This window comes from Rhineura floridana, chromosome 2 (assembly GCF_030035675.1).
Source record: "Rhineura floridana isolate rRhiFlo1 chromosome 2, rRhiFlo1.hap2, whole genome shotgun sequence".
Taxonomy (NCBI): domain Eukaryota; kingdom Metazoa; phylum Chordata; class Lepidosauria; order Squamata; family Rhineuridae; genus Rhineura; species Rhineura floridana.
Genome location: NC_084481.1, coordinates 194445920 through 194472304, shown reverse-complemented (window position 1 = coordinate 194472304; position 26385 = coordinate 194445920). Strand labels below are relative to the sequence as shown.

General features: G+C 43.8%; 1 protein-coding gene and 1 long non-coding RNA gene across 10 annotated transcripts in view; one reads left to right on the top strand and one right to left on the bottom strand.

The window, feature by feature from the left end:
• Positions 1-26385, bottom strand: part of ADCK1 (aarF domain containing kinase 1) — a 163783-nt gene that overhangs the window by 119673 nt on the left and 17725 nt on the right. For all 8 annotated transcript variants that reach the window (XM_061611860.1, XM_061611855.1, XM_061611856.1 and 5 more), the window contains one exon: positions 24585-24668. In XM_061611860.1, coding sequence (XP_061467844.1) covers positions 24585-24668 — 84 coding nt within the window. The remainder of the gene's footprint in view (positions 1-24584; positions 24669-26385) is intronic.
• Positions 16515-21464, top strand: LOC133377565 (uncharacterized). 2 transcript variants are annotated; one of them, XR_009760735.1, is made up of 4 exons: positions 16515-16596; positions 16855-16983; positions 17407-17458; positions 20229-21464. It is a non-coding gene; the product is annotated as an uncharacterized LOC133377565 (long non-coding RNA). The 2 variants fall into 2 exon arrangements; XR_009760734.1 differs by having other exon boundaries at positions 16521-16596; positions 16852-16983.

The window sequence follows — 26385 nt, the reverse complement described above, 5'->3', positions numbered from 1 at the left end:
ATTATATGTTGGGGAAAGTGTGGATAAAAATGAATATATAAGTGAAAATAACATGCAAAAATGCATTATGTGACAAGAAATGGCTTGTAAAAAATGTATACATTAGTCAAAAACCCCTACAAAATGCTGGAGAATTTTCATGAGGGTTTAAAAAAAATCACAAATTGCTGCAGAAATGTAGAGAACGATTTTAAGACTTGAAAAATGAGAAACTGATAGAACCGAAATGGACAGAACTTTCCATCCCTGCTGTACAAAGATAACCTGCTTTTTTGCCTCTAGCCACGCCCACCAATGGCATGAGGCTTCCAAAGGTTTCCCACAAGGGGATGTGGCCTTTGGGTTGAAAAAGGGTCTCCACACCTGCGCTATGCAGACATAGGGTCATAGCCAGGTTCGACTTTACAGGCATGTTTGCTAGAAAGTACCCCCACAAATTCACAAACAATACACCCTTCTCCAGGGAAACAAAAGATTTTACATTTCTAGCCCTTGTGGATATAGGGAGAAACAATGTGTCAATTTTATCATTTTTTGCCTATTAGTGAATTTCCCTGCTTTTTAATCCAGGAGGTAAGAAATGGGATCCTGTGCAAGTTTGCTGAGAATGGATTGATCATTTGCATGCTTATTGAATTCAGTGAGATTTAGTCCCCTGCAATCATGCTTAGGATAGGTGAAACTGACCACAGGGGATGGGGTGGGGAGGAGGACTAGGAGGGAGGGGAGGAAACACAGAGGGGAGAAGGAGGATGGGAGCAGGAAGGAGGGGGAGGGGAGAAGAAAGACAGGTTTGATCATTTGCATTTTTATTGAATTCAGTGTCATTTACTCCCGTGCAATCATGCTTAGGATATGTAAAGCTGACTGGGGGGGAGAGAGGGAGGGCTGGAGCGGGCAAGGGATGAGGAAGAAAGAAGAGGGGAGGAGAGGAGAAAAGGAGAGGAGAGGGGAAGGAGGGGGAAAGCAGGTCTGATCATTGGCATGCTTATAAAGTTCAATGGGATTTACTCCTATGCAATCATGGTTAGGATAGGAAAAACTGACCATGCAGGGGAGGGGGAGGGGGAAGGAGCGGAGATGGGGAGGGGGAAGGCAGAGGAGAGAGCAGGTTTGATCATTTGCATGCTTATAGAGTTCAGTGGTATTTACTTCCATGAAATCATGCTTAAGATAGGTAAAACTGACCATGGGGAGGGGGAAGAGGAAGGAGAGGGGGAGGAGGGGGAAGGAGGGGATTCAAAGGGGATGGGGATGAGGAGGGAGGGGCAAAGGAAGGGGAAGGGAAGGGATAAGAGGGAGGGGATAGGAGGGTGGGTTTGATCATTTGCATACTTTTTGAGTTCAGTGGGATTTATTTCTGTGCAATCATGTTTGAAAATAAAAATGGACTGTTTTCAAGTCGATCCCAACTTATGGCGACCCTATGAAGAGGGTTTTCATGGTAAACAGTATTCAGAGGTGGTTTTACCATTGCTTTCCTCTGAGGCTGAGAGGCAGTGACTGGCCCAAGGTCACCCAGTGAGCTTCATGGCTGTGTGGGGATTCGAACCCTGGTCTCCCAGGTCGTAGTCCAACACTGACCTGGGGAAGGGACAGGGAGGGGGGGGAGAGGAGGAGATTGGGTGGGTGGGCACTGGGCAGAAGGGAAGCCCCTTTCCTTTCCAAAAGGAAAACATTTTGAACAGTGTCATTGCTTTTCAGGGTTTCCCCCACCTTTTTATTCTACAGCAGTAGCCTCCCACCAAATTTAAACCAAAGCTGTCCCTAGCCACATCCACACCAGACCTTTATTTCACTTTGGACAGTCATGGTTTCTCTCAAAGAATCCTGAGAAGTGTAGTTAGTGAAGGGTGCTGAGAGTTGCTAGGAGATGCCCTCTTCCCCTCACTGACCTTCAGTCACAGTGGCTGACTGTAAAACCACTCTGGCAACTGAAGCTCTCTCAGTGGAATAGGCGTCTCCTCTCAGCACCCTTCACAAACTACACTTCCCAGGATTCTTTGAGGGAAGCCATGACTGTCCAAAGTGAAATAAAGGCATGGTGTGGGTGTGCCCCCCTGATTAGGCAAGCCCAGCGGCTGTGAGTCTGGCTTTTAGAACTCTGACAGTTGGTTCTTACTGAGCATGCCCAATGTTATCATAGGGTTCCAGCCAAAATTTCTTAAATTAATTAAAAATCAGCCAGGCCTTTTTTTTACTTTTAAACTGCAGAAGATGAAGGCCAGAGTATGGGGCAAGGTCAGTATTAGGATTACAGGTACTCTGTGAACATGGCTGATTTTTAATTAATTTCAACAGATTATGAGAACTCTGACAGAAAAAAAGTCCAAAAGGGTTCTGGTTTTTCTCTCTCTCTTTTTACACTTTGAACTCTCAATTCTCTCGTGTATCGCCATGAAAATTGAGAGGGTTGTTAAGCAAGCGTTTCTGAGTTTAGGACTATACGTTTTGTAAGGTTTTGTTTTGAAATGAGCTTATGGGGAGCATCAGAATGGCATGGGGGTATTTTCAATTTAACATTGTGGAATGTGAAAAATCCACGCTGGCTATAGTATACAGCCACTCTCATGGGTGTATAATACACATTTGCTTTGGCCCATCTTACTGGGTCGATCATCCAGACAATTCAGCTATTCAAGCAAAGGCTACTGACAATACCGTCAAAGAGCTTCATTTTATTGTTTCCAAATTAAATCATGAATTAAATCAGAAAAAAATTTAAAAAATTAAATCAGAAAAAAATAAATATTTCTTTCATCTGAACCCCCAGATTAAGCTCTGGCACTGAGGTGGACCCTTGAAGGCTGATTCACACAACCCAGCAGGGTAACCATTCAAAAATGTGCCGATGTCAGTTCCCTGCCAGTTGTTGTCCGTCAACCATATGAAGCTGCTCCCATACATAAAATTAAGTCTTTTGCACATCACTTAAAAACTTACTTTCCCAGCATTTACGGTAATACACACAGAGCTCAAAATCCTGCACGCGACAGCAGCTGCACACAACCAGCTAGCTATGGGAAAGAAGCTGTCATTCCATTTTACAATTTTTTTTAATGACTCTGTCAAGGTTTTCCACCAGAAGGCCTTCAAAGCAGCTACTGTATACATCAGCCCAATTGTTGTGTGAATCACATTTAAGATTCTCTCCTAATTTGGAGAAGTATCTACAAAATGGAAATTGGCTGCCTTCAAGTCGATCCCAACTTATGGCGACCCTATGAATAAGGTTTTCATGGTAAGCGGTATTCAGAGGGGGTTTACCATTGCCTCCCTCTGAGGCAAGTCCTCCCCAGCTGGCTAGGGCCTGCTCAGCTTGCCACAGCTGCACAAGCCAGCCCCTTCCTTGTCCGCAACTGCCAGCTGGGGGGCAACTGGGCTCCTTGGGACTATGCAGCTTGCCCACGGCTGCACAGGTGGCAGGGCACGTAACCCCTGAACCACTCACTGTGGGGGTGATCTTTAGTTGGCCCTTTACTCCCAGGAGACACGAGCGGGGATCTGAAGTCACAGACTCTGGACTCCCGGCCAGGCTCTCCTCCCCACTGTGCTATACCAGCTGTCACCTACAAGCCAATACCAATTTCAGTTATTCTCTTGGCAGTGACAGAGTAGGGTAAGATGAAGCCGTTGGCTTGACAGGTAAGCTAATTGTGTGTTAGCCTGAAGCACATTCCTTCATCTGATACACTTTAGGGAGATTTTGATAAGGTCACTGGTTTAGCAGAGAAAGCCTGCAGAATTTATACTAAGTCTGCTCTTCAGTCTTCGAAAAAATCCTTTACATGATCCAGTGGCTACCTTGCTACAAAAGGAATAATACTAGCAAACCACCATATTTTATATGAAGTATGCCTGGGGAAAACAATTTCTTCCTATTTCCCTTTTCCTCTCATAACTTCATATGAATGTATCAATTGTTTTTTGACCAAAGAATTCACTGAGCATTTGCAAATATCTTAAAATGAAACTGCAATTTTCATTTTAGCATATTGGCATAGTTTATATTAAAAAATACAAACCTTTCCTCATTCTTCCTCAAAGTAATGCTACAAAGCAAATGACTGAGTAGTTTGCCCAAGATCATCTCACTAGGTGGCCTTGAGGTCTACTGAGTGGAATCAGCTGATCATTAGCATTTGTGAAGTCTTGTGCAAAGCACTTTGCAAGCCCTGGTAATCGGCTACAACCCCCCCCCTTTTGACCTATCCATGTCTTTACCTGCCCTCCACCTGACATATATAATGTGTGTAGGACAGGTGGGTGTAACCTGACCAAAATGGCTGGTAGGCCAAATGAGAAGGCCTTGAGGGCCTAATTAGGCCCAGGGGCCAGAGGTTCCCCACCACTGCATTAGACCAGCCCAATTTCTTACTTTGCCTCAATCTCTCCACAATCCTACTTAATCATGCTGAGAATGCATCAGCAGTTAAAGTACCATAAGAGTACATGTGCACTACAGGCTTGTATTGATTTTATACCAGTGTGTAACTGGCATGACTTGTGGTTTAGCGAAGTTCCTGAAGATTCTCTATCAGAGATCTCTCATCACCCAGTTATAGCTCTCATGCTCCTAGGGGCAAGGGAACAACTATTAAACCAGTTGAAACATGACAGGCTAGATCCCCGAGTACACAGGGTGAGCTTAGTTTGCTCCTTACTTGGCAACTGAAGTGACCTGACAGTTATACCAGCTGTCACAATCTCTGGATCCACAACCTGCCTCTTGCTTCTCTAGGCTTCTCAAGTCTTAGAAGGGAGGGAGGATCTGAATCACCTCCTCTCAATGTTCTCCAACTTGAGCACTCCAGGAGTCACAGAGCCTCTGCGTGCTTGTCTTCAAACACCTGTAGGCAAGCTTTGCATGGTCTCAGTTCCAGGAAACATGCCTCCATCTTCATGGTGATATAACTGCATCCTCTTCAAACCACTATCCTTGTTCTTCCACCCACCCCAGCCTCAGGAAGGCTGTCCACCTTCAAAGAAAAAGAAGTACCACATGAAGGTCTTTCCACTAATTAGTTAGCCCATAAATAAGAAAAAGGGGTACTGTATATACAAATACAAAGCTACTCTAAAGATGGAGGGGTTGTCTTGTTGACCCAACAGGGACCCGGTCTACAGTGTGCAGCCAACTTCTAATTCAAACTTACAGGACCATACCTCCACCACCACCACCCAAACACTGGATTGGTATGGCATGACAGAAACATAGGAAGCTGCCTTATGCCAAGTCAGATCACTGGTCCATCTAGCTCAGTACTGTCAACACTGATTGGCAGTGGTTCTCTAGGGTTAGGGTTTGCTTGCAAAGCAAATGCTCTGCCACTGAACTATGGCACTTCTGCTTGCTTAGATTGACAGCTGTCAGGGTGGCCCAACACAAAAGAGAACAGGGCTCCTACATCTTTAATAGCTGGATGCAGAAGAAAGAATTTCAGCAGGCGTGACGTGTCACGAACTCTGAAATGAAAATAGACTGCCTTCAAGTTGATCCTGACTTATGATGACCCTAGGAATAGGGTTTTCATGGTAAGCGGTATTCAGAGGGGGTTTACCATTGCCTTCCTCTGAGGCTAAGAGGCAGTGACTGGCCCAAGGTCACCCAGTAAGCTTCATGGCTGTGTGGGGATTCGAACCCTGGTCTCCCAGGTTGTAGTCTGACACTCTAACCACTACGCCACACTGGCTCTCCATGAACTCTACACCTGCTGAAATTCCCAGCAGCTGCATAACTATTAAAGGAGCCCTAACCTATTTTGCATCTGGACATCCTAACAGCTGTGTGAACGTGGACTTGAGCTGTACATCTATCGCACAGTGGTGTTTTTCCGAGTAAGGTATGATAGATATTTGGAAAAGACTTCTGTCAGAAACTTTTATGAACAATTAAAGAAGTTAGAGTCACTGAGTCTGGAGTGGAAGAAAGGGCTATATGTTTTCTTAAATAAATACATTGCACTTACTTAAAAACAACAACCCTGAGTTTTTTTAAAAAAATAACCAGGAAGAGCCACCCCTTTAGGTGAAGAACTGTTATTTTCCTTTTCTTCTAGTGATATGCAGAATCCAGGTTGCTTGGCAGGAATACTTCCACTACAAGAGGTCCAGACATCAGCTACAATCTGCACAACTTCACCTAACAAGAGCACAGTGACCTTTGGTTTGTAATCCAAGATGTGGCCTGAAAAATTCCTTTGGGATTTAGATGTCTGAAAACACTGTGCTGCTATTCATCCCCTACACTGCACTACAGCACAGGAGAAGAAGGGTACACAACCATTGAAGGAAGGTGAGGAGAAGGATGCAGTGCATAGCAGTTAACAGCACAGAAATGGATCTTACTCCTAGCTTTGAGTGGTGAAGCAGGCGAGCCACATCCAGCACATTAAATAAATAAAAAATGGTCTCAAAATAATATAGACAGATGAGGGGAAGGAGCTGAGTCACTGATTGTAACTTGGTCACAGGCACTACACAATAGGTGCTTGCGACATTTATGTTGACTACCTTCTCACTCTATACAGTGATGCAGTTTGGATGTAATGGTAACCCATAGTCCAAACAAACTATAGCTTACTGTGAATGAGCAGCATGATAGTGTATGCTGCTCAAATCAGACCCACCCCACTCCTCTCTTTGCTGCACTGGAAGAAAACAAACCACTGCACTGGCTTAGCATTGGCTGAAGCCAAAGTTTGTTCTTGGCTTACTGCTCACAGTTTGCTTGGAGAGAAAAATCATGAGTGCTGGTTCATACATAGTGCTGAGCCAGCACTGTGGTTTGTTTCCTCTTGGCACAACACAGGGAGGAGCAGGGTAGGCACGATTTGAGCAACATGCACCAGTTGCTGCTCATTCATGCTAAGCCATAACTTGCTTAGACTATGTCTTGTCATTAGGTACAAACAGGGCTTGTGTTTGCATTAGAAAATATAGCCTTATCTGGCTGGAGAATTGCACTTTCCTAGCAATATACCAGAGGTTGAGAGCTGGTATCTCACAAAAGGTGTAAAGTAGACGGAATCATCTGATTCCCCTACTACAAATGAGTAATATCTCTGCATTTATTGGACAAAGGACCTATTATCTGGAAAAGTAGTATCAAATTATAGACTTGAGTAGATCAGTGGCCTTCAGTCTATTGACTTCTCTTGGCAAAAGTACAGTATACATTTATAGCAGATGTTATGACAAGGCCAAACCAATTTCCCAGGGTTACCCTACAATGGAGAGAAATCAGAGTGAAAAGAGGAAAATGAGAATTAATAAGACAGATGATGAACTAATATTTTACTGGCTGGCAAATTGCAGGTATGACTTAACACCTCTTTTAATGTACACATAGCGCTAGCTATCAGTGCAATTTTTATTGAACAGAAACTACACAGCTTTGTTGATGGTTTTTAATATAACATAGCTCTTCGAAAGCCATGCACTCCCAATACTCTCCAGATTTAAGAACAAGAGACAGAAACCCAGATATGGGTAGTCGCCACAGCAAGGCTATAACACGCACACACACACTTTGCAATACACTACATAAGAATGGGATATCACAGCACTTGCAGGGAACTGGGACAAACAAGAAAACAGTCCAAGGAGGGAAAAATCACTTTTGTTTTGGTTTAATTGTCTTGAAAAGGGACAAAGTCTAAGGTGATAAATCTATTAGGCCTATCTTTGATCCAACAACAAAGGAACAGCCCCACCTGGAGGTGACAAGTATGAATAAATACTGAATCATAGGAAGCAGAATTTAAATAAAATAAAATAACATGCAGATCTGCAAATCAGAGAAGAATCTTGTTGGTGAGCGGCATATAACCTAATCCTAGCTTTGCAATTAAATGTTGTTGAAAGATTTGTTCTACTAATACAGGCTTTCAATGGCATCCCTGGCAGTAGCCCAGAATCTGGGTTTTCATTAAAAAAAGAAGAAGTAAGTCTCTAACCCTCCGAGAAGGAAAGTTATGGAACAAAACATGCAAGTACCCTTCTAAGCAGTTTCAGTGAAATGAGCAAACTGGCTGCTCTGCCTGTCAATATTATTTGCCAATGAGTGAATTCAGAGCTATAAGTGAGTTGTTTGGACACCAGGCAATGGCAATCCCTGGGGTCCTAAAGAATTGCTGTTTCCCCTCTCTTTTAGTGCATTTTTCCTGCTTTTGTCTTCTTCTTTTTAAGTCCTTGAAATTGCCATAGCTTGCCCTTTTCTCCTAGCAACCAGGATGCATCTTTCCTGTGCTGGGTTCAACTAAGATCAGGTAATGCCTAGAAGTTATTTTGTGCAAATACTACTACACAATAGGTGTGAGTGAATGTTAAAGAATCCCCCTCCCTCTCAAAGGCAAATGTGAAAACTTTGCAAAGAGGCTTAGACATGTCTCCTGCTTTGCAGGAGCTAAAGACCAGAGACTCATTAAGAATCATATAATAGTAGAGTTAGAAGGGGCCTATAAGGGCATTAAAAGCCCAAACTCCTGGTCAATGCAGGAATCTAACTTATAGCATACCCGACAGGTGGCTGTCCAGCTGCCTCTTGAATGCCTCCAGTGTTGGAGAGAGAATTCACTATACAGTTAACTTACAGTACAACTGTATACATGTCTACTCAGAAGTAAGTCTGTGTTTAATGGGACTTACTTCCAGGTAAGTGGGCACAGGATCATAGCCTGGGCTTTGGTTTAGGGCTGCAATTAGGGAAAATAGGGTTCTTGTGCCTTTAACAGCTGTATGGCAGGCAGAAATTCAATGGGTAAACATTTGTCTAGCATGGAAATACAATTATGGGGAAATCTTCACCATGACTACTCTCTAATTTTGTGTTATGCCATGACCCCATGACAGCCATTTTGTGACTGGTGCCCCCACCACCTCTCAAATTTGAAGTGGGCCTTCTGGTCCAAAAAGGTTGGCAACCCCTGTACTAATAGAATGGAAGGCAATGAAGTGACATGCGGGCTGAAGTGCAAAGTGCTGCCTGAACACGGTACCATTACCTTTCTCTGAAATGTACTTTACTAGAAGTCACGGTAAACAAGACCTCTCAAAAGGCTGAAACTACACCCTACATGCAAGCAAACAACAGTAACCTCCAGACCGTCACTATTTGGGGGGATGGCAAGAAGTACATACCACAAGTACAGTAGGGCCCCGCTTTACAGCGTTCTGCTAATACAGCGGTTGTGGATTGTAGAAAGGCCCTGCTTTACAGCGCTTGTTCCACTTTTACGGGTTTTTTTGCCGCCGGGCGCCATTTTGGTCAATGTAAGTCAATGGGATCCGCTTTACAGCGGTTTTCACTTTACAGCGGGGGTCCGGAACGTAACCCGCTGTATGAGCGGGGCCCTACTGTATAGGTTTGCCCGATTAAGGTGGATTTTGCACAACACCTTGGGATGTATGAGGAAGAAGATGGAGGGATGTATTCAACATACGGCTAAGTACATAGTTCTGTCAGTGCAAGAATTTCTGCTTATGCAACTGAATTTTGCCCCCTCTCCTTCCCCTACACACCCCTAAATCTATTCTAAGGATTCCTCCAACTATCCAGAGCAAATGTGGGAAGGGCGTGGGTGGAAGGAGATTAGTAATAGCAGTAATCCTTGCACTGACGGGACAAGTTTGTTGAATACCATCCTAATCATCATCATCATCCAATCACATTGTCATCCTAGCGCAACAAATCCACATTTAAAAAGGGATTTTTTTTGTGGTTAGGAAAGTGACAGGGAACATGTGGGATGAGTGAATGATTAGCAGGGAGAGAAATAAACAATCCCTGCTTGCGGGCTTCCCCCAGGCACCTGGTTGGCCACTGTGAGAACAGGATGCTGGACTAGATGGGCCACTGGCCTGATCCAGCAGGGTCTTCTTATGTTCTTATGTTCTTAACACTGTGCAAACAAATGCTCATTGTCATATAACCTCCCCGCAAAGAAATCAGAATGAATGCTCAGTAAAGACTGGGCATAGTCTAACCATTGTGTAAGCTTTGTTAAAGCAAAGGATGAATGCTCAATAAACAAAACTCACATCATAATAGGTAATTCCACAGCAGCAAGAAGAGGAAAGTCAACATATTCCAGTTCCCTTAATATAAAGATTAGTCTGTCATTATCTATTTATTTATTATTTTATTTATATTCTGCCCTTCCTCCCAGCAGGAGCCCAGGGCAGCAAACAGAAACGCTAAAAACACTTTAAAACATCATAAAAAGACCTTAAAATACATTAAAACAAAACAACATTAAAAACATTTTTAAAAGCTTTAAAAACTTTAAAAACAAAAACAAAAAAGGTTAAAAACATATTATTAAAGAAAACATATTAAAAGCAATTCTAACACAGACACAGACTGGGATAGGTCTCAACTCAAGGCTTGTTGAAAGAGGAAAGTCTTCAAAAGGCACCAAAAAGATAGCAGAGATGGCGCCTGCCTAATATTTAAGGGGAGGGAATTCCACAGGGTAGGTGCCGCCACACTAAAGGTCCGTTTCCTATATTGTACAGAACGAACCTCCTGATAAGATGATATCTGCAGGAGGCTCTCACCTGCAGAGCGCAATGATCAACTGGGTATATAAGGGGTAAGACGGTCTTTCAGGTATCCTGGTCCCGACCTATATAGGGCTTTTTGTACACCAAAACTAGAACCTTGAACTTGGCCCGGTAGCAAATGGGCAGCCAGTGCAATCATTTCAGCAGCGGGGTGACATGTCTCGCCGCTGCATTTTGCACCAGCTGCAGCTTCCAGACGAACCTCAAGGGCAGCCCCACATACAGCGCATTACAGTAATCCAGCCTGGAGGTTACCAGTGCGTGGACAACAGTGGTCAGGCTATCCCGGTCCAGAAAAGGCCACAGCTGTCTTATCAGCCGAAGCTGGTAAAAGGCACTCCTAGCCACAGAGGTCACCTTGGCCTCCAGCGACAATGTTGGATCCAGGAGCACCCACAGACTACAGACCTGTTCTCTCAGAGGCAGTACGACCCCATCCAAAGCAGGCAACTGACCAATTATCCGAACTTGGGAGCCACCAACCCACAGCACCTCCGTCTTGCTAGGATTCAGACTCAGTTAATTGGCCCTCATCCAGCCCACCACAGAGTCCAGGCAGCGGTCCAGGGCTTGCATGGCCTCTCCCGATTCAGATGTTATGGAGAAATAGAGCTGGGTATCGTCAGCATACTGCTGACACCTCGCCCCAAATCTCCTGATGACTGCTCCCAAGGGCTTCATATAGATGTTAAACAGCATGGGGGACAAGATGGTACCCTGCGGCACCCCACAGCACAACTGCCAGGGGGCCGAAAGACAGTCACACAATGCTATTCTCTGAGAGCGACCCTGGAGATAGGATCGGAACCACTGTAAAACAGTGCCTCCAATACCCATCTCACCAAGTCGGTCCAGAAGAATACCATGGTCAATGGTATCAAAAGCCGCTGAGAGATCAAGTAAGAATAACAAGGTCGCACTCCCCCTGTCCTTCTCCCGATAAAGGTCATCCAACAGGGCAACCAAGGCCGATTCAGTCCCATAACCAGACCTGAACCCAGACTGGGATGGGTCAAGATAATCTGTTTCATCCAAGAGTACTTACAATTGCTGCGCCACAACCCTCTCAATCACCTTCCCTAAAAAGGGGGTATTTGCAACCAGTCAGTAGTTGTCACAGACCAATGGGTCCAGGGTGGGCTTTTTCAGGAGTGGTCGGATCACCGTCTCTTTCAAGGTGCTTGGAACCACTCCCTCCCACAATGATGCGTTCACCACACTCTGGATCCACTCGGTCAAACTCCCTCAGCAAGCTTAAATAAGCCAAGAAGGGCAAGGGTCGAGAGGACAGGCTGCTGGCCGCATCATTGCAAGCACCTTGTCTACGTCATCAGGCCGCATCACCTGAAACCATTCCCAAGAAGTTGCAGCAGACATTGCACTGGACACCTCATTGGGGACTACAGTAGATGTAGAAGGGGCATCAAGACTGCTACGGAGGCAAGCAACTTTACCCTCAAAGTGCCTTGCAAACAATTCACAGTGGGCCTCCAAAGGATTTAAAACTCCATTTCCTGGCATTGATGTCAACAGACTGCTGACAATACGGAAAAGCTCCACCGGATGGATACTTGAGGATGTGATGGAGGCAGAGAAGTGGGCCTTCTTTGCTGCCCTCACCGCCACACAGTAGGCACACTTATGTTTAACTTGTGCCCGATCAGCCTCACAGCACGTCTTTCGCCACTTGCGCTCTAGCCATCATCCAGCCTGTTTCATTGCCCTTAGCTCACTGATGTACCAAGGTGCAGACCGGGCTCCACAATGCATGGGTGCTCGGGGGCAACCGTGTCAAGCACCCAACACGCCTCACTGTTCCACAGCGTGACAAGGGCTTCAACAGGGTGACCTGCTCTATCTCCTAGGAACTCCCCCAGGGCATTCAGGAATCCAGTGGATTCCATTAGGCTTCGGGGGTGGACAATCTTAATCTGTCCATTACCCCTGCAGAAAAGGAACGGAGCCATATGTCTAAACTTCACCAGGAAGTGGCCTGACCATGACAATGGGGGACATCCACCCCCCCATCTCCAGACCACCCCTTCCTTCATCTGGAGTAAAAACCAAGTTGAGGGTGTGCCCTGCCCTATGCGTCGGGCCAGTGACGACTTGAGACAACCCCATGGTCGTTATGGAGGCCATGAAGTCCCGAACACTAGAGGCAGCCTCAGCATGGACATTGAAATCACCCAGCACTATCGTTCTGGGCTCCTCCCACACCACAGCTGAGATGGCCTCCGCCAGCTCAGTCAGAGAAGCTGCTGGGCAGCAGGGTGGACTGTACCCCAGCAGCAACCCTAGTTTACTGTCTCCTCGGCCTGACACAAGGTGCAGGCCCTCACAGCCAGCTCCAAGACAGAGTGGTTTCCTGTTGACAGAGATGGAAATTCTGTACACCACAGCAACTCCTCCCCCTCATCCCTGCAGCCTGTGCTGGTGTTGCACCGAGTATTCAGGTGGGCAAAACTGGGTCAGATCAACTCCTCCCAGCTCACCCACCCAGGTCTCAGTAACACACACCAAATCGGCACCTTCATCCACAATCAAATCATGGATGAGAGTGGTCTTATTGTGTACTGATCTGGCATTAAACAACAACACACACAGGCCAGTGGGCACAGCAGATGAGCAATGAGGAACCTATCCATGAGAGGAGTGGCAGCAAGGAACAAGGAGCAGATAGCCTTGTCTTCTACGGTACTTCACCACATCCCCATGGCTATATTTCCCCCTACTCGTGATCACTGAAATTAACTGCAGCCTCTCTCTGGAGCCAGGGTCAGGAAGGGGTCCCAGTCCTTGCAGCACTTACCAGGGACTCCAGCTGTCTTGAGAGACAGCACCCCAAAGGAGCAAGCAGCAAGCACCCAGATGTTCAGATACTCACTTCTGGGGCAGGTCTTCTTCAGTCCCCTAGTGCTGTTAGCACATTTTTCTTAAATCACATTTTACAAAAACCTTACTGAAGCTAAGTAGGCCTGTGGCTGGGTCAGTAACTGGATGAGAGACCACATAGGAAGTGGAGGCTGGTCCCTTGGGGTTACTGGGATATAATCCTCCCAATGAGAATGTCAAGCCATTTTTAAAATGTCTCCAAACACCCCCCAAAAGATCTCACCCCCAAAAAAATCTCAAAGCCACACACTCTTGTTCCACACACATTTTACACTTCTATTGAACTCAGAGAAGCTCTGCAAACCTTTATGTCAATCTACTGTTCTCTGGCCAATCAGTTCTCTGCACAACTCAGCCAATCCTAATCCAAAGTGCAGCTATGGCAAAGAGGTTCTTCCCCTTGGTCTGCTAGGTTATTAGCCCTCTTAGAAGGCTTCTACGTCGTCTGTTGGTAAGAGGCCCATCTAACACAGGCACGATAGCAAATTAGGGAGGAGCCTAGTAGTCTATGGTAGTCTATGTCAGAATCACACACTGGTTCTGGGCATGCTCAGATGTATCTAGACGTATCAGTGAGAGGAGGAGTGGGTAAATGTCAATATACTGCCTTCAAGTTGATTCCGACTTATGGCGACCCTATGAATAGGTTTTTGATGAATAGGGTTTTCATGCCAAACTGCCCCTAAAAATGTTTGGCCAGTTTCATGAGGGGATGGGAAGAAATCTAGTTTCTTCATGGGCCACACTAGGCCTTTTCATAGTCAAGGTGGTAGGAAGAAGAGATTCTTGGTAGCAAACTGCCCCAAAAATGTTTGGCTGGCATCATCAAGTGGTGTGGGGGAAGAATCTGATTTCTTCATGGATTGGCTTGGGCTTTTTTATTATCAGACTGGGGGAGAGAAGAAATTATTGGTGGCAAACTGTCCCGTCCCCCCCAAATGTTTGGCTGGCATGAGAGAGTGTGTGTGCACGTGCACCCGCGTGTGTACAGAGAATCTGGGTTTTTTCCCATGGGCTGAATCTTTTTATTGTCAGGGTGGGAGAGAGAGGAGATTCTTAGTAGTAAACTGCCCCAAGAATGGACTGGGCTGGACCTTTTTTATTTATTTAAAGTATCTGAAATTTTAATACAGGTTCACACAAGATAATTAATCCCCATAGGGATAAGAGTAAGAACTTATTAATAATTATTTTAATTAAAACAAAAAGCTTAGGATACTTCTGAAACCAGGTCTGTGTCTTTCATGATGGGGGCAGGGGGAGAAGACAGCAGGAGAGCAGTTGATAACACAGATATTCTGGCATTGGTAATCCAACCAGCAGGGCAAGTATGAGGTTGTTCCACACTTCCAGCCCCAATTACATTTTAAATAGAGAGGTGGAATCTGTGTAAATGTTATCAAAAGGTGAATGAATTTTCAGCAAATCCCTGCTTTTATAAAAACCAAGAGACTTAAATAATACTTTCTGTGACTGAGTCCCCACACCAGTGGAATACTGGAGGAAACTGGAATTTCCTGCTACAGTATTCAGAACTGGTCATATGGTGTAAAAGACTCCCCTTTTCTAACATTTTGGCTTCTTGTTTTTCCCCACTGCCATATCTTTTTCTCTGAGTGATAGGAACTTACAGTTTACAGGATTAGTTTTATTTTTTTTAAAAAAACAAACTCTGGAGTTCTCTAGGCAATAACTGTTATCCATGATAACTGCTCTGACAGCAGCTGGAATCCCTTCTGAACCAAAACAAGACACTTTCCAGTTTAGTTAGGTGCTATATGCAAAACGGCAATGCTTAAGTATCCACAGTATGTCTGCAAGGGGACGGGGATGGGAAAAACTTGGCCACTTCCCCATGACCTTGTTGGCCACACTCCAACAGGCAGCCCTACCAGGTCTAGCGGGCATCAGCTGCCCCTGCACCTAAGACTCCCAAAGTAGCTGCTTCAAGTTCCCTGGAAGAAAGCTGGGATATATGAATATCATAAATGAATAAACAAAGCAGTGGCAACCTCCTAAAGCAGGCTTGTAAAACGCCACTCACTTGGCCACTGTCTGACTGAGGTTATTCTAGGCTTGCTGGCCTATCCGCCTTCCTGCATAGCCCCTGCTGTGAATCCCACCTTCTGTTCATGTAATCGAGGAAGATGCAGCTGGGATGCCAAGTTGTCTGATGTGGGATCCTGGAAGGAGGATCACCTTGCTGGTGGCTATGCCAGATCCTGGAACCATCACAGGTAATATAACTAATGAAGCATGAACACAGCCTGCTCTGAATTAGATCGGGGACAAGAAGTAAAGCTGGTACTGCTTTTTAAGAAGTTTTTTAAAGCTTTGTTTCTTTTAAAAATACGTTTTTAAGTATGTTTTGTTTTAATGTATTTTAAAGTCTGTTTTTAAGATGTTTTAGAGTGTTTTTAGTGTTTTTGTTTGCTGCCCTGGGCTCCTTCTAAGAGGAAGGGAGGGATATAAATATAAGAAGAAGAAGAAGAAGAAATGTGCATTAGCTACAGAAGAAGTTTTTGCTTTTGTTCTCTAGCCCTTTTCATGACCTGCCCCTTAATTAAAACCAGGGGCAGTGGATTCCCTAAATGTAAAAAAATCTAGCTGAAATTATGCTGGGTGTCACCTAGCAGGATTATTTCTCAGGCAGAACCTGAAGTTTAAAAAATGCAGTGGTGGCAGCAGAACTCCCAGTTTTTGGGACTGACTGAGGTTCAGTTTCGTCTAATTTTTACTTTATGTATGTTGCTGGTGATCAAATCCAGGTATGAGCTGAGGAGACAGAAAACTCAGCAAGACCAGTGTAGCATTGGGACATTCTTCCGCCACCTTCCAATTTAAAACAAAACAAAACACTGCAGCTCTTCAAATTGCTCAGATACCTTTAGCTAAAAAAAAAAAAAAAAAAAATAGTACCGCAGCTGGAGAGAATATCCCAGTCCTGCTTGCCAAAGGCAAGAAGATAATTAACCTCCCCAAATAGCCTTGTCCCTGACATAGCAATTATTTATTTATTAGATTTATATCCCACACTTCCTTCCTGCAGGAGTCCGGGGCAGCAGTTCTGAAGCCAACAGAGTTAACTGGGAGAAAGATGCTTGCTTAATATTTCTGGAGACTCCAAAGAAGCAGGTTTGTTTCCATTTCCTTACAGAGAGAAGTAAATAGTCCCCCAATTTGCTGCCCATAAAGAGATGCTAGCAACTGCCTGGTTGTGAGCATTAGCAGCAAGAGCAGCTCACACATGAAAGGAAAACAGAGAGGAACTGATAATGTTTCCTTGCAGCTAAATAGAAACCTGCTAGGTGCCCATGGGGAGCCCATTCCCTGCTTAATCCGCTTTCTATGTAATTGTTTCCTAATGACAATGTCCTTGTTTGGCCCCAGCAGGCTCAGGGACCGGGACTGGCACTGAGGTTTCCTATCTCCCGACTACCAGTTATGTGTGTTCTATTAAGCAGCACAGCTTACTAATTGCCGGGTATTGTCCACAATCACAGCAGACAGCAATCTCCACAGGTAAAGCAACGTTTACAAGGTGGGAGGGGAGGGGAAAAAGTGCACCTGTAGTTAAATGGATGAGAGCAAAGTACCTCAGATGATGGCTCAGACGTGGAAAGAATATTCTGAGACTGTACCTCAAAACGAGTTTGGGAAAGAAACTGCATACGAGATTTCACTGTCAGAACATTCACATGTAACCCATTCCCTGGGATTATTTTATTTCAATTCAAGCGCCTACAACAAAAATCAGGATTGAGGCAGCATTGCTGAACTGAGGAAAAGCTAAGAGGAAAGAGGCAGTCAGACCAGACACGATTCAGGGAAAAGGACAGAACAATGAAAAAGAAATCAGCAAACTGGTTTAAGGCCTAGTTAAGGATCTCCAAAGAAGAGCTGTGTATCAGCCTGTCAGCAGCATCCTCCTGCTTCCTTTTACAGGGGGTCTGGCAGGCTGGAGTGAAAAGGAACATGGAAGTTCAAGTGGTCTCAGGTGAGTTTGTATTCAAAGGCAAGCAGTTCTCAGAAAGAACATGAGAATAGCCCTACTAGAATAGCCCTTTCTAGTAAGACTATGACTTTCTTGTTCCAGCAGGCATTTTAAGGTAGTGTTTGATTCCATGATGATTTTGTTATTGTTTCACTTTATGTATGACTTGCTTTTATGTACACCACTTAGAAATGCAAATGATAAAGCAGTATATAAATGTCTTAAATAAACATAACAACATAAGAAGAGTCTGCTGGATCAGGCCAGTGGCCCATGTAGTCCAACATCCTGTTCTCACAGTGGCCAACCAATGAACAACCTGAGTGAAACAGTACTCTCCCCTTCCAGCAACTGGTATTCAGAAGCATACTGCCTCCAGCTGTGGAAGCAGAGCAGAGCCATCAGGGTTAGTAACCACTGATAGGCTTATCCTCCATGAGTTTCTCTAATCTTCTCATAAAAACCACCCATCACTGCCTCATGGGAGTGAATTCCATAGATTAACTATACACTGTGTAAAGAAGTCCTTTCTTTTGGCTGTCCTGAATCGTCCAACGTTCAGGTTCATTGGATGTCCACAAGTTCTAGCATTATGAGACAGAAAACTTTTCTCTATCCACTTTCTCCATGCCACACACAATTGTATACATTTCTATCATGTCACTTCTTACCATTTTTCTAAACTAAACAGCCCCAAACGCTGCAACCGTTTCTCATTAGGGGAGTCATTCCATGCCCTTGGTCATTTTGGTTGACCTTTTCTGAATCTTTTCCAGCTGCACAATATCCCTTTCGAAGTGAAGTGACCAGAACTGTATACAGTACTCCAAATGTGGGCACACCGTAGATTTTTATAATGGCATTATGATATCAATAGTTCAGTTCTTTTCCTAAAGATCCCTAGCATGGAATTTCCCTTTTTCACAGCTGCCACACACAGATGACCAACATCCTGCTTCCTACAATAGCCGACATGAGCCCTACGGAAAGCCCACAAGCAGGAGATGAGCACAATAGCCCTCTCTCATGTTGTTCCCCAGCAGTTGCTATTCAGAAGCATATCTCTTATCCTGGAGAAAGCATAAAGCCATCAAGACTAGGAGCCACTGATAGCCTTATCCTCCATGCATTAAAGCTTTTAAGGTTGGTAGCCATTAGGAATGGGGCTGATGACAGCTATGACCCACCACAAGAAATCAATGCCGATCTGAAAACAATGCAGATTGTCAGATTATGTCAAAGTCCAGTAATAAATCTGAATATTCTCCCCCATGCTACACTGCAGTAGTGAATTCTATTGTTAAACTAAGTGGTGTGTAGGGAAAAAATGGAAATTCAAGTCTTCAAGTCGATCCCTACTTATGGCGACCTTATGAGTAGGGTTTTCATGGTAAGCAGTATTCAGAGAGGGTTTACCATTGCCTCCCTCTGAGGCCAGTCCTCCCCAGCTGGCTAGGGCCTGCTCAGCTTGCCACAGCTGCACAAGCCAGCCAATTCCTTGTCTGCAACTGCCGGCTGGGGGGCAACTGGGCTCCTTGGGACTATGCAGCTTGCCCACAGCTGCACAGGTGGCAGGGCACGTAACCCCTGAGCCACTCACTGTGCGGGTGATCTTTAGCTAGCCCTTGACACCCAGGAGACACAAGCAGGGATTTGAACTCACAGACTCTGGACTCCCAGCCAGGCTCTCCTCCCCACTGTGCTATACCAGCTATTGCTGTGTATGGAGGGGGGAGAAATTCAATTCAGTGAACTTACTTCATTCACAATTTCTGAAACCATATGTGAACCAAAACAGCCACCCTTCGAAATTCACACATCCAAATTTTGCTATGCAGTTCTGCAGCCAAGTAATGTGTACAAAAATGCATATACTAGTGAAAATAAACATTCAAAAATGCATTGCCTAAGGAGAAATTGCTATGTCAGGAGAAATTAGCATTAAAATGCTGATGAATTTCCATGAGGACTTTTTTTGTTTTAAAGCAGTAAATTGATGTGGAAATATGGAGAACTGAACCTAAGATTAGAAAAATGAGAAACTGAGAGAAACCAAAATTGACCCATTTGTCCATCCCCAACACTGTGTGAAGTAGTATTTCCTTTTGCCTGTACTGAATCTCTCACCATTAAACTTCAGTGGATGACTGCAGATTCTAGTATTATATGAGAAAAAGAGCAAGAGAGAACTCTCTATCCACTTTCTCCACATCATGCATAATTTTACACACCTCTATCATGCCCCCTTGGTTTCCCTTTTTTCTAAACTAAAAACCCTCAAACATTATAAATTTTCCTCATAAGGGAGCTACTCCAGCCCTAGATCATTTTGGGTGCCCTTTTCTGTACCTTTCCAAGCTCTGCAGCATCCTTTTCAAGGTGCAGTAACCAGAACTGTACACAGATGTGGTTGTACCATAGATTTCTACAAAGGCATTATGATAGTGGCAGTTTTATATTTGATCCTGTTCCTAATGATCCTTAACTTGGAAATCTCCTTTTTCACAGCCACTGCACATTGGGCCCCAGTTTTCTTGACACAAGAACTCTTTCTTGGTCAGTCACTGCCAGCTCAGATCCCTTCAGGGTACATGTGAAGTCTGGGTTTCTTGCCCCAATGTGTATCAGTTTACACTTACTTACATTGAACCACATTTTATTGTCCACTTACTCAGTTTACAATGGACTTTTTAGATTCTTGAAAATGTCTGCAAATATAACAAAAACAGAATTTTCTTCCATCTCCCAAGGCCTAATCATATGACTATTTCAGCTTGGCAGGGCCTTGAGAAAACATGTTGACTACCAGCTGCTTCATCTTACTGTGGGATAGTTACATGCATGTGCATCTATAGCCATGTGCAGGATTCAGCCCATATCAGGTTTTGGCACATCACTACACATATTCAAAAAGAATGGTTGTCCAACGCTAAACCTCAAGTGTGGCAGTGAATGTACAAAGCCAATTTGCCATAGTCTGACACAGATGGAGCCAAGATGGCCAAGGCTTTTTATTTTGCTGCTCAGCACCGAAAAGGTTGCATTAATTTTCACATTCTGCAAAACTCTGAGCCTACCATAAACTATAAATACTAGCTACTGTGAGAGCTTGCATATGATGGATTTGAGAGAGGAAAGTGCACAGACATTAAAAATAAAAGCAATGCTCAGATAGCTGTGGGGCAAATGAACAAAGAAGACTTTTTATTAAGCAGAACCCTGAAATGCTCAGGCTTCCACACTACGAGGAAGTGAAACATCAAAGCAAATGTTCCAAATATGATTTCCCTCAGCCTTTGTGCCTCCTTCCCATTCATTCATTCATTCATATCCCACCTTTCCTCCCAGTAGGAGCCCTATGACTTGGAAACTCTACTGCTATGGTAAAAAGAGAGTTCAGCTTCTTAAGGAAGCCCTGTAATGAAGCTCTTTGGCTGAATGCCATCCACCAGAGATGGACTGGATTTCAATTAACTTTTTATTTTTTTACCAAGAGCACTGAACCAATAGCTAGACTTCAGGTTTCTGCCAATCCAAGTCTAGCCTGGGTTTAAGACTACAGGTTTTGAGGCACACACATACAGATCACAGCAAACATCTTCTTGCAATGCACTGCACTAACCACTAACCTTGGCAAGGCTTGAATGCTGAATCATGGACACCTAGGCTGCCAAATAAGAAGGAAGCAACTGAAATGAACTGGGCCTTTTCCCCATACATTACCTGAAAAACCATCAGCCGGTGCCTGACAGAGGTTAATGAGGCCATTGAGACATGAGGCCTGAGGATCAAAGCTTTGCATGGGCTATTGGCAACAGCCATCAAACCTCAAGCTCTCTGCAGCACAGAAGAAAACCACAATCAACTCTTCCGCCGGTAAAGATGTCAAGGTCACTATTGCTTCTAATCAATTGTGTTAGGGCCAAGGAAGATTTCAGAATGGCAATATTTTGCTCTAGACCAGTGCTTCTTAACTGGTGGGGTGCCCCCCGGGGGGGACATGTAAAGATCTCAGGGAGGCATGTTTCCAAATATATATATAAAGTTTTAATAAACATTTTTTTAAAAAAAATGTAAATACTTTGAGTCATGTTTATTAAGCCCAAAATCTATTTATAATTAAAAGTCACAATTGTTCAATTCTTTTGAAAATTAAAATAAAATAATTAGAGGAGCCAAGTTTGAAGAGGGGCATGGGATTTTGATGTTAGCTAAAAGGAGGCATGGGTTTTAAAAGATTGAGAAATACTGATCTAGTGGCTTCAGATGTTTCAAAATTCTGCATCCCTTACAGCAGCAATCACTAATCTTTTTAGGCCCACGTGCACGTTTGGATTTTTGAGCAAGTGTCATGTCTGCTACCACCGCTGGTCAATTCTCCCCACCACCATCACCCTGAGAGACAGAAAGAGATAAGTATGAGCACACATGCTTCACTTTTCCAAGGGATCTGGGTAAAAGTTGGATCTAGCAGAATTAATCTGTGCCTTGAAAAGCATATTGAACTGAAAGAGGAAGTGGGAAAGAGTGTCTTTTAACTTCCTTCTTCAACTTGATTTGTTTTTTAAGGGAGAAAAGCGTAAACACCCTCACCACCTCATAACCAACACGGCAGTGAGGTGGGGGGGGGCTCAGAGGCTTTGCGGGCACCGGGGAAAACCTCAAGAGTGTCATTGTGCCTATGGGCACCACAATGCTGACCTCTGCCTTACAACAACAAACCTGCTTCCTCTCTTCATCAATGAGTTGGGTGAATTGTAGCTGGGATCCCAACCCATGGATAACTCAGTTCTTTACCTCTCCATTTTACATTGCCAACAAGGCAGCTAATACTAATCTTGGGAGGGTTTTGTGCTCCTTGCTCATCCCAGCTAACGTAAGAGCTATGCTGGAGCAGGGCAGTGGCCCATCTAGTCCAGCATCCTGTTCTCACAGTGGCCAACCAGAAGCCCACAAAATCAACAATTCACAAGTTCATTCCATGCAGATTCAGTAATCTATGACAAGAACATTGGGGTTTCCAGATACTACTTGAGTTTAGGGATGGAAAGATCTATCAGTTTTGGTTCTCTCACTTTCTCATGTTTCAATTCTTAATATTCAGTTCTCCACATTTCTGCAGCAATGTGCCATTTTTTTAAAAAAAAAATCCCCATGAAAATTCTTCAACATTTTATTGTGAATTTCTCCTCAAACAAATTTTTGTTTTCACTCTTAACATACACATTTTTGCAAGCAGTTTTTCTTAATACAATGCATGTTTGTATGTTGTTTTCATAAATATATTCATTTTATGTACACTTGCCCCTAATACAAGCATTTTTGTAAACATTGGTCAGAGAACTGGATTGCAAAATTCAGAAAAGTATGAATTTCAAAGGATGGTTGTGTTTCAGTTCTCATTATTTCAAAAAGCATATTCCATAAATTCAGCTTTAAATGCAAATTGAATCAAATTCCCCCCCCATCTCTACTTTGAGTACTTCCTAACATTTTTGTGGATTATCATCTCCCATTTTGTTGTTATTTATCACTGGTGGGTTTTGCACCATGGACAATATACACCAGAAACCATGGTCGGACAACCATGTCAATCACATTTTTCTCATGCTTGACAGAAAGTAAAAAGTACCTCTATTTCAGGGGTGGAAAACTGTTTTCAGCCCAAGGACAGCATTCCCTTGTGGGTGACCTTCCACATGCCAGTGGTAGGCAGAACAAGAAGCAATAAGTGGATGGAGCAACAGACATGACTCATCCTTTGTTCAGCAGCCTATGTTCTAGCCACAAAAATCCAGTTTCTTCCTATACATACAGTTGTACATATCCCTCCATCCTTCCTCCAGGCAAGCAAGAACCATTATCAGAGCTCAAGGACACTTTTCCAGCCAGACAAAAGCTCTTGAGGAGAGTGCAGGACAAGGCCAATGATGGGTGTGGCCTGGGGAGAATTCCAAGGGTCAGACAGATTTGGAGGGCCATTGCAACCTTCGCAATTTGTTTCTTTTTTATTCTTTTGGGATGCTTTCAGTTTAACCTTCCAGTTGCTTAGGCTGCAATATATTAACATTTATGTAATCTTAAGAGTCCCGGGCCTTCTCAAGGACAAGGTAAATATGTTAAATGCATCTTTGCCTTTAATACACATGTTTTTAACAATGCACTATGGGAGTAAGGGGAGAGCTGATAATTATTGGGAGCACAACAGGCAGGGAGGAGGAGCAACACCTGGTGCAGTCCTGATGAAAACTGCTCCTTTGAAGCTTCTATTTGCATTAGGAGGAAAGCTCCCATTAGCACCCATGCAGAGAGCAGCTTCTGTTGAGCTATGACTCATCAGAACTGAAGGAGGAGAGGAAAGTGTTACACTCTTCTCACCACCTGCCGCAGTTTTTGGATTTGCAAATGGCCCAGCACTTTACTTTGAAGCCCAAAGTGACAGGTCATTTAACATTGTGATCTCAGGTGATTGGCAGGTGGGTAGCTGTGGCTACCTGTGAAATTTGGCCCATGAAGAGCCTACCCATGAGCAAAGCCATACTCAGACTAGAACCACTGAAATCAAATGCATGTTTCCTTCCGCCACCCTTTTCCTGGTGTAGTGACTGCCGGGACAAAGGGCTACCCTAGCCTCCTTCTGGGAGGAAGGGTGGGATACAAATTTAATAAATAAAAATAAAATAAATAAACACTTTAATTCATAACATGGCAGATTGTTTTTAAATCAAACCATTCAGTAACATCCAAACAACTACAACAGATGCTGGCCTTAGTTTCCTTAGCGATTTCTCAGTTCTTCAGGAAGTTGAATCCAGATAACTTTCCTTGTCTTCATCTTCCCCCCTCGCCCCCCCTCACACACACATTTGATCTACCCTTTAACCACTGTCCTCTGTCCAATGATACCAAGATTCTCAATGCTAACCCAGTCAAGCAATTTGTGTTTCCACATCTGCAATAACTGAAATACCAAACTTGTGCATCATTCCAGGCTACAGGAAACTTCCCAAAAGCAGGCATTTGGCTCCATTTCTTCTCTAGCCATTAGACTGCTAAATCAACAACTAGCTTGGTTACTTTAGAAAACTGCCCTGAGTAAGGCTCTCTCACCCTACTGTTGCCCCGTTACCTGTGATTTGACTGAGTCATACTCTTCTGTCCCACGTGGAACGTTCCGGAGAGAAGTGAGATAATCAAAAGTAATAACTGCTGTCTACAAAACAAGCCAGAAACAAAAGGATAAACAATGTATTTTCTTTCCTCATGTCTTACTTATTTTATTAAAAGGAATTTGTGGTTGATCCAGAAATATAGACCTTTCTTAAACCATTGGGCTTGACTATTCATACGCCCACCTGTCTAGAAATTCATCCTCAATTCAGAAAGCTACCGGCGCACCACAAATGAAATGCTCATCTTTCTCCTAAAACCTTTGGCATGTTGTTCAGAACTAGCTTCCCAATCCAGGTTTACCTGACAGAAGGAGCGGGCAGATTTTAGGCATGTCTTTTGTTTTCTCCTAGAACCACAAAATCTACCAATCATTTAAAGCATGCGACCTCCCCCAAAGAATCATGGAAACTAGTTTCTGAAGGATGCTGAGAATTGTAGCTCTATGAAAGGTAAGCTACAGCTCCCAATATCCTTTGCGGGTTGGGGGGGAATCATGTGCTTTGAATAGTTGGTATGTATGCAGCCATAGCTAGAATGAAAGAGCAGGGTGCCTCTGAGCACATTCTGAGCCTAGGAATTTGTTTTCAGTACCAGAACTGAACTGAACTCAAAATTATTTTACAAAAAAAAGACTTCTCCTGGTTAGCTTTCTCCATTTCAGTTTAGGTTTCATTCATTCTAATTTAGGTAGAAAAAGTCATCGTGCTGTTGATACTGTTCGACAGTTGGGAGTCAGAAACCATTGCTGATCTACTGCAAATCACTCTGAGACTTACCAGTACATCCTGATCTACCTTCTGCCCATCCTTGCCTTAAAATATACATGGGAACCATAAAAAGTGTAACAAGAATTACAAAATTCCTTTTAGGTAATAATCTTAATTATACGTCCTTCCTGGGAAATAGATTGGGAGTTTTCCATTTCAGAAATGCAGGATCTCAAGTATGAAGTTACAAAGGCATTTCTCCAGTAGAAAGATTCTTTATCAAAGGTAAGAACTCAGGAGAAGCAATGGCTTGTCCTGGCTTGTCTAATGATCACAAACAGGGACTCAAGAGCCTGACGTTTTGATGGAAAGCAGCCTAAAGCTGGCTTTATCCACTGAAGCCTTTTTCTCCCTCCTACCCTCTGTTCACAATTGCATCACAACCTACTATAGTGACATCGTACCTGTTCTCATAGTAACTAAATGTTACACATTAGTGTGGATGTGGCTTCAATACCAAGACAACAAATAACAGCCTTAAATAGGGTAGCCAGGTATCTGGTTTTTGCCCAGAGACTCTGGTTTTTGGGGGTCCTCTCTGGGTCTCCGGGTGAGGCACCTTAATCTCTGGACTCTTAGCTTTCATTTTTTAAAAAAATTAAGTTTCTAGGTGGTCTGGTTCAGAAGATATAAACCAAACTGTCAGCCACCCTCCAACTTCTGTCAGTACCGGCTGCTCTAATCCCTGCCCTTTCAGGTTTTTAGCCAATAAGTGAAGTCAAGGTTGTGATTGACAAGATTTGTTGACCCCCAGGCAATACCTAAACCCTATTTCAAGTTCTGAGAACAGTTTCCTTTTCCTGCTGGTCTCACATCAGGAATTCAGTAAATATATAGCTTTTAGCAGCATAAAGAGTACATTCTCTGTACAGAATTGGGGCTTGCTTCTCAGTAAACATGCATAAGATTGCACTACAGCAGAAGATCACAGCAGGATCTTGGTGGGCTTACACAGTAAACCAGCCTTTTCTAACCAGTGTGCCTCCAGAT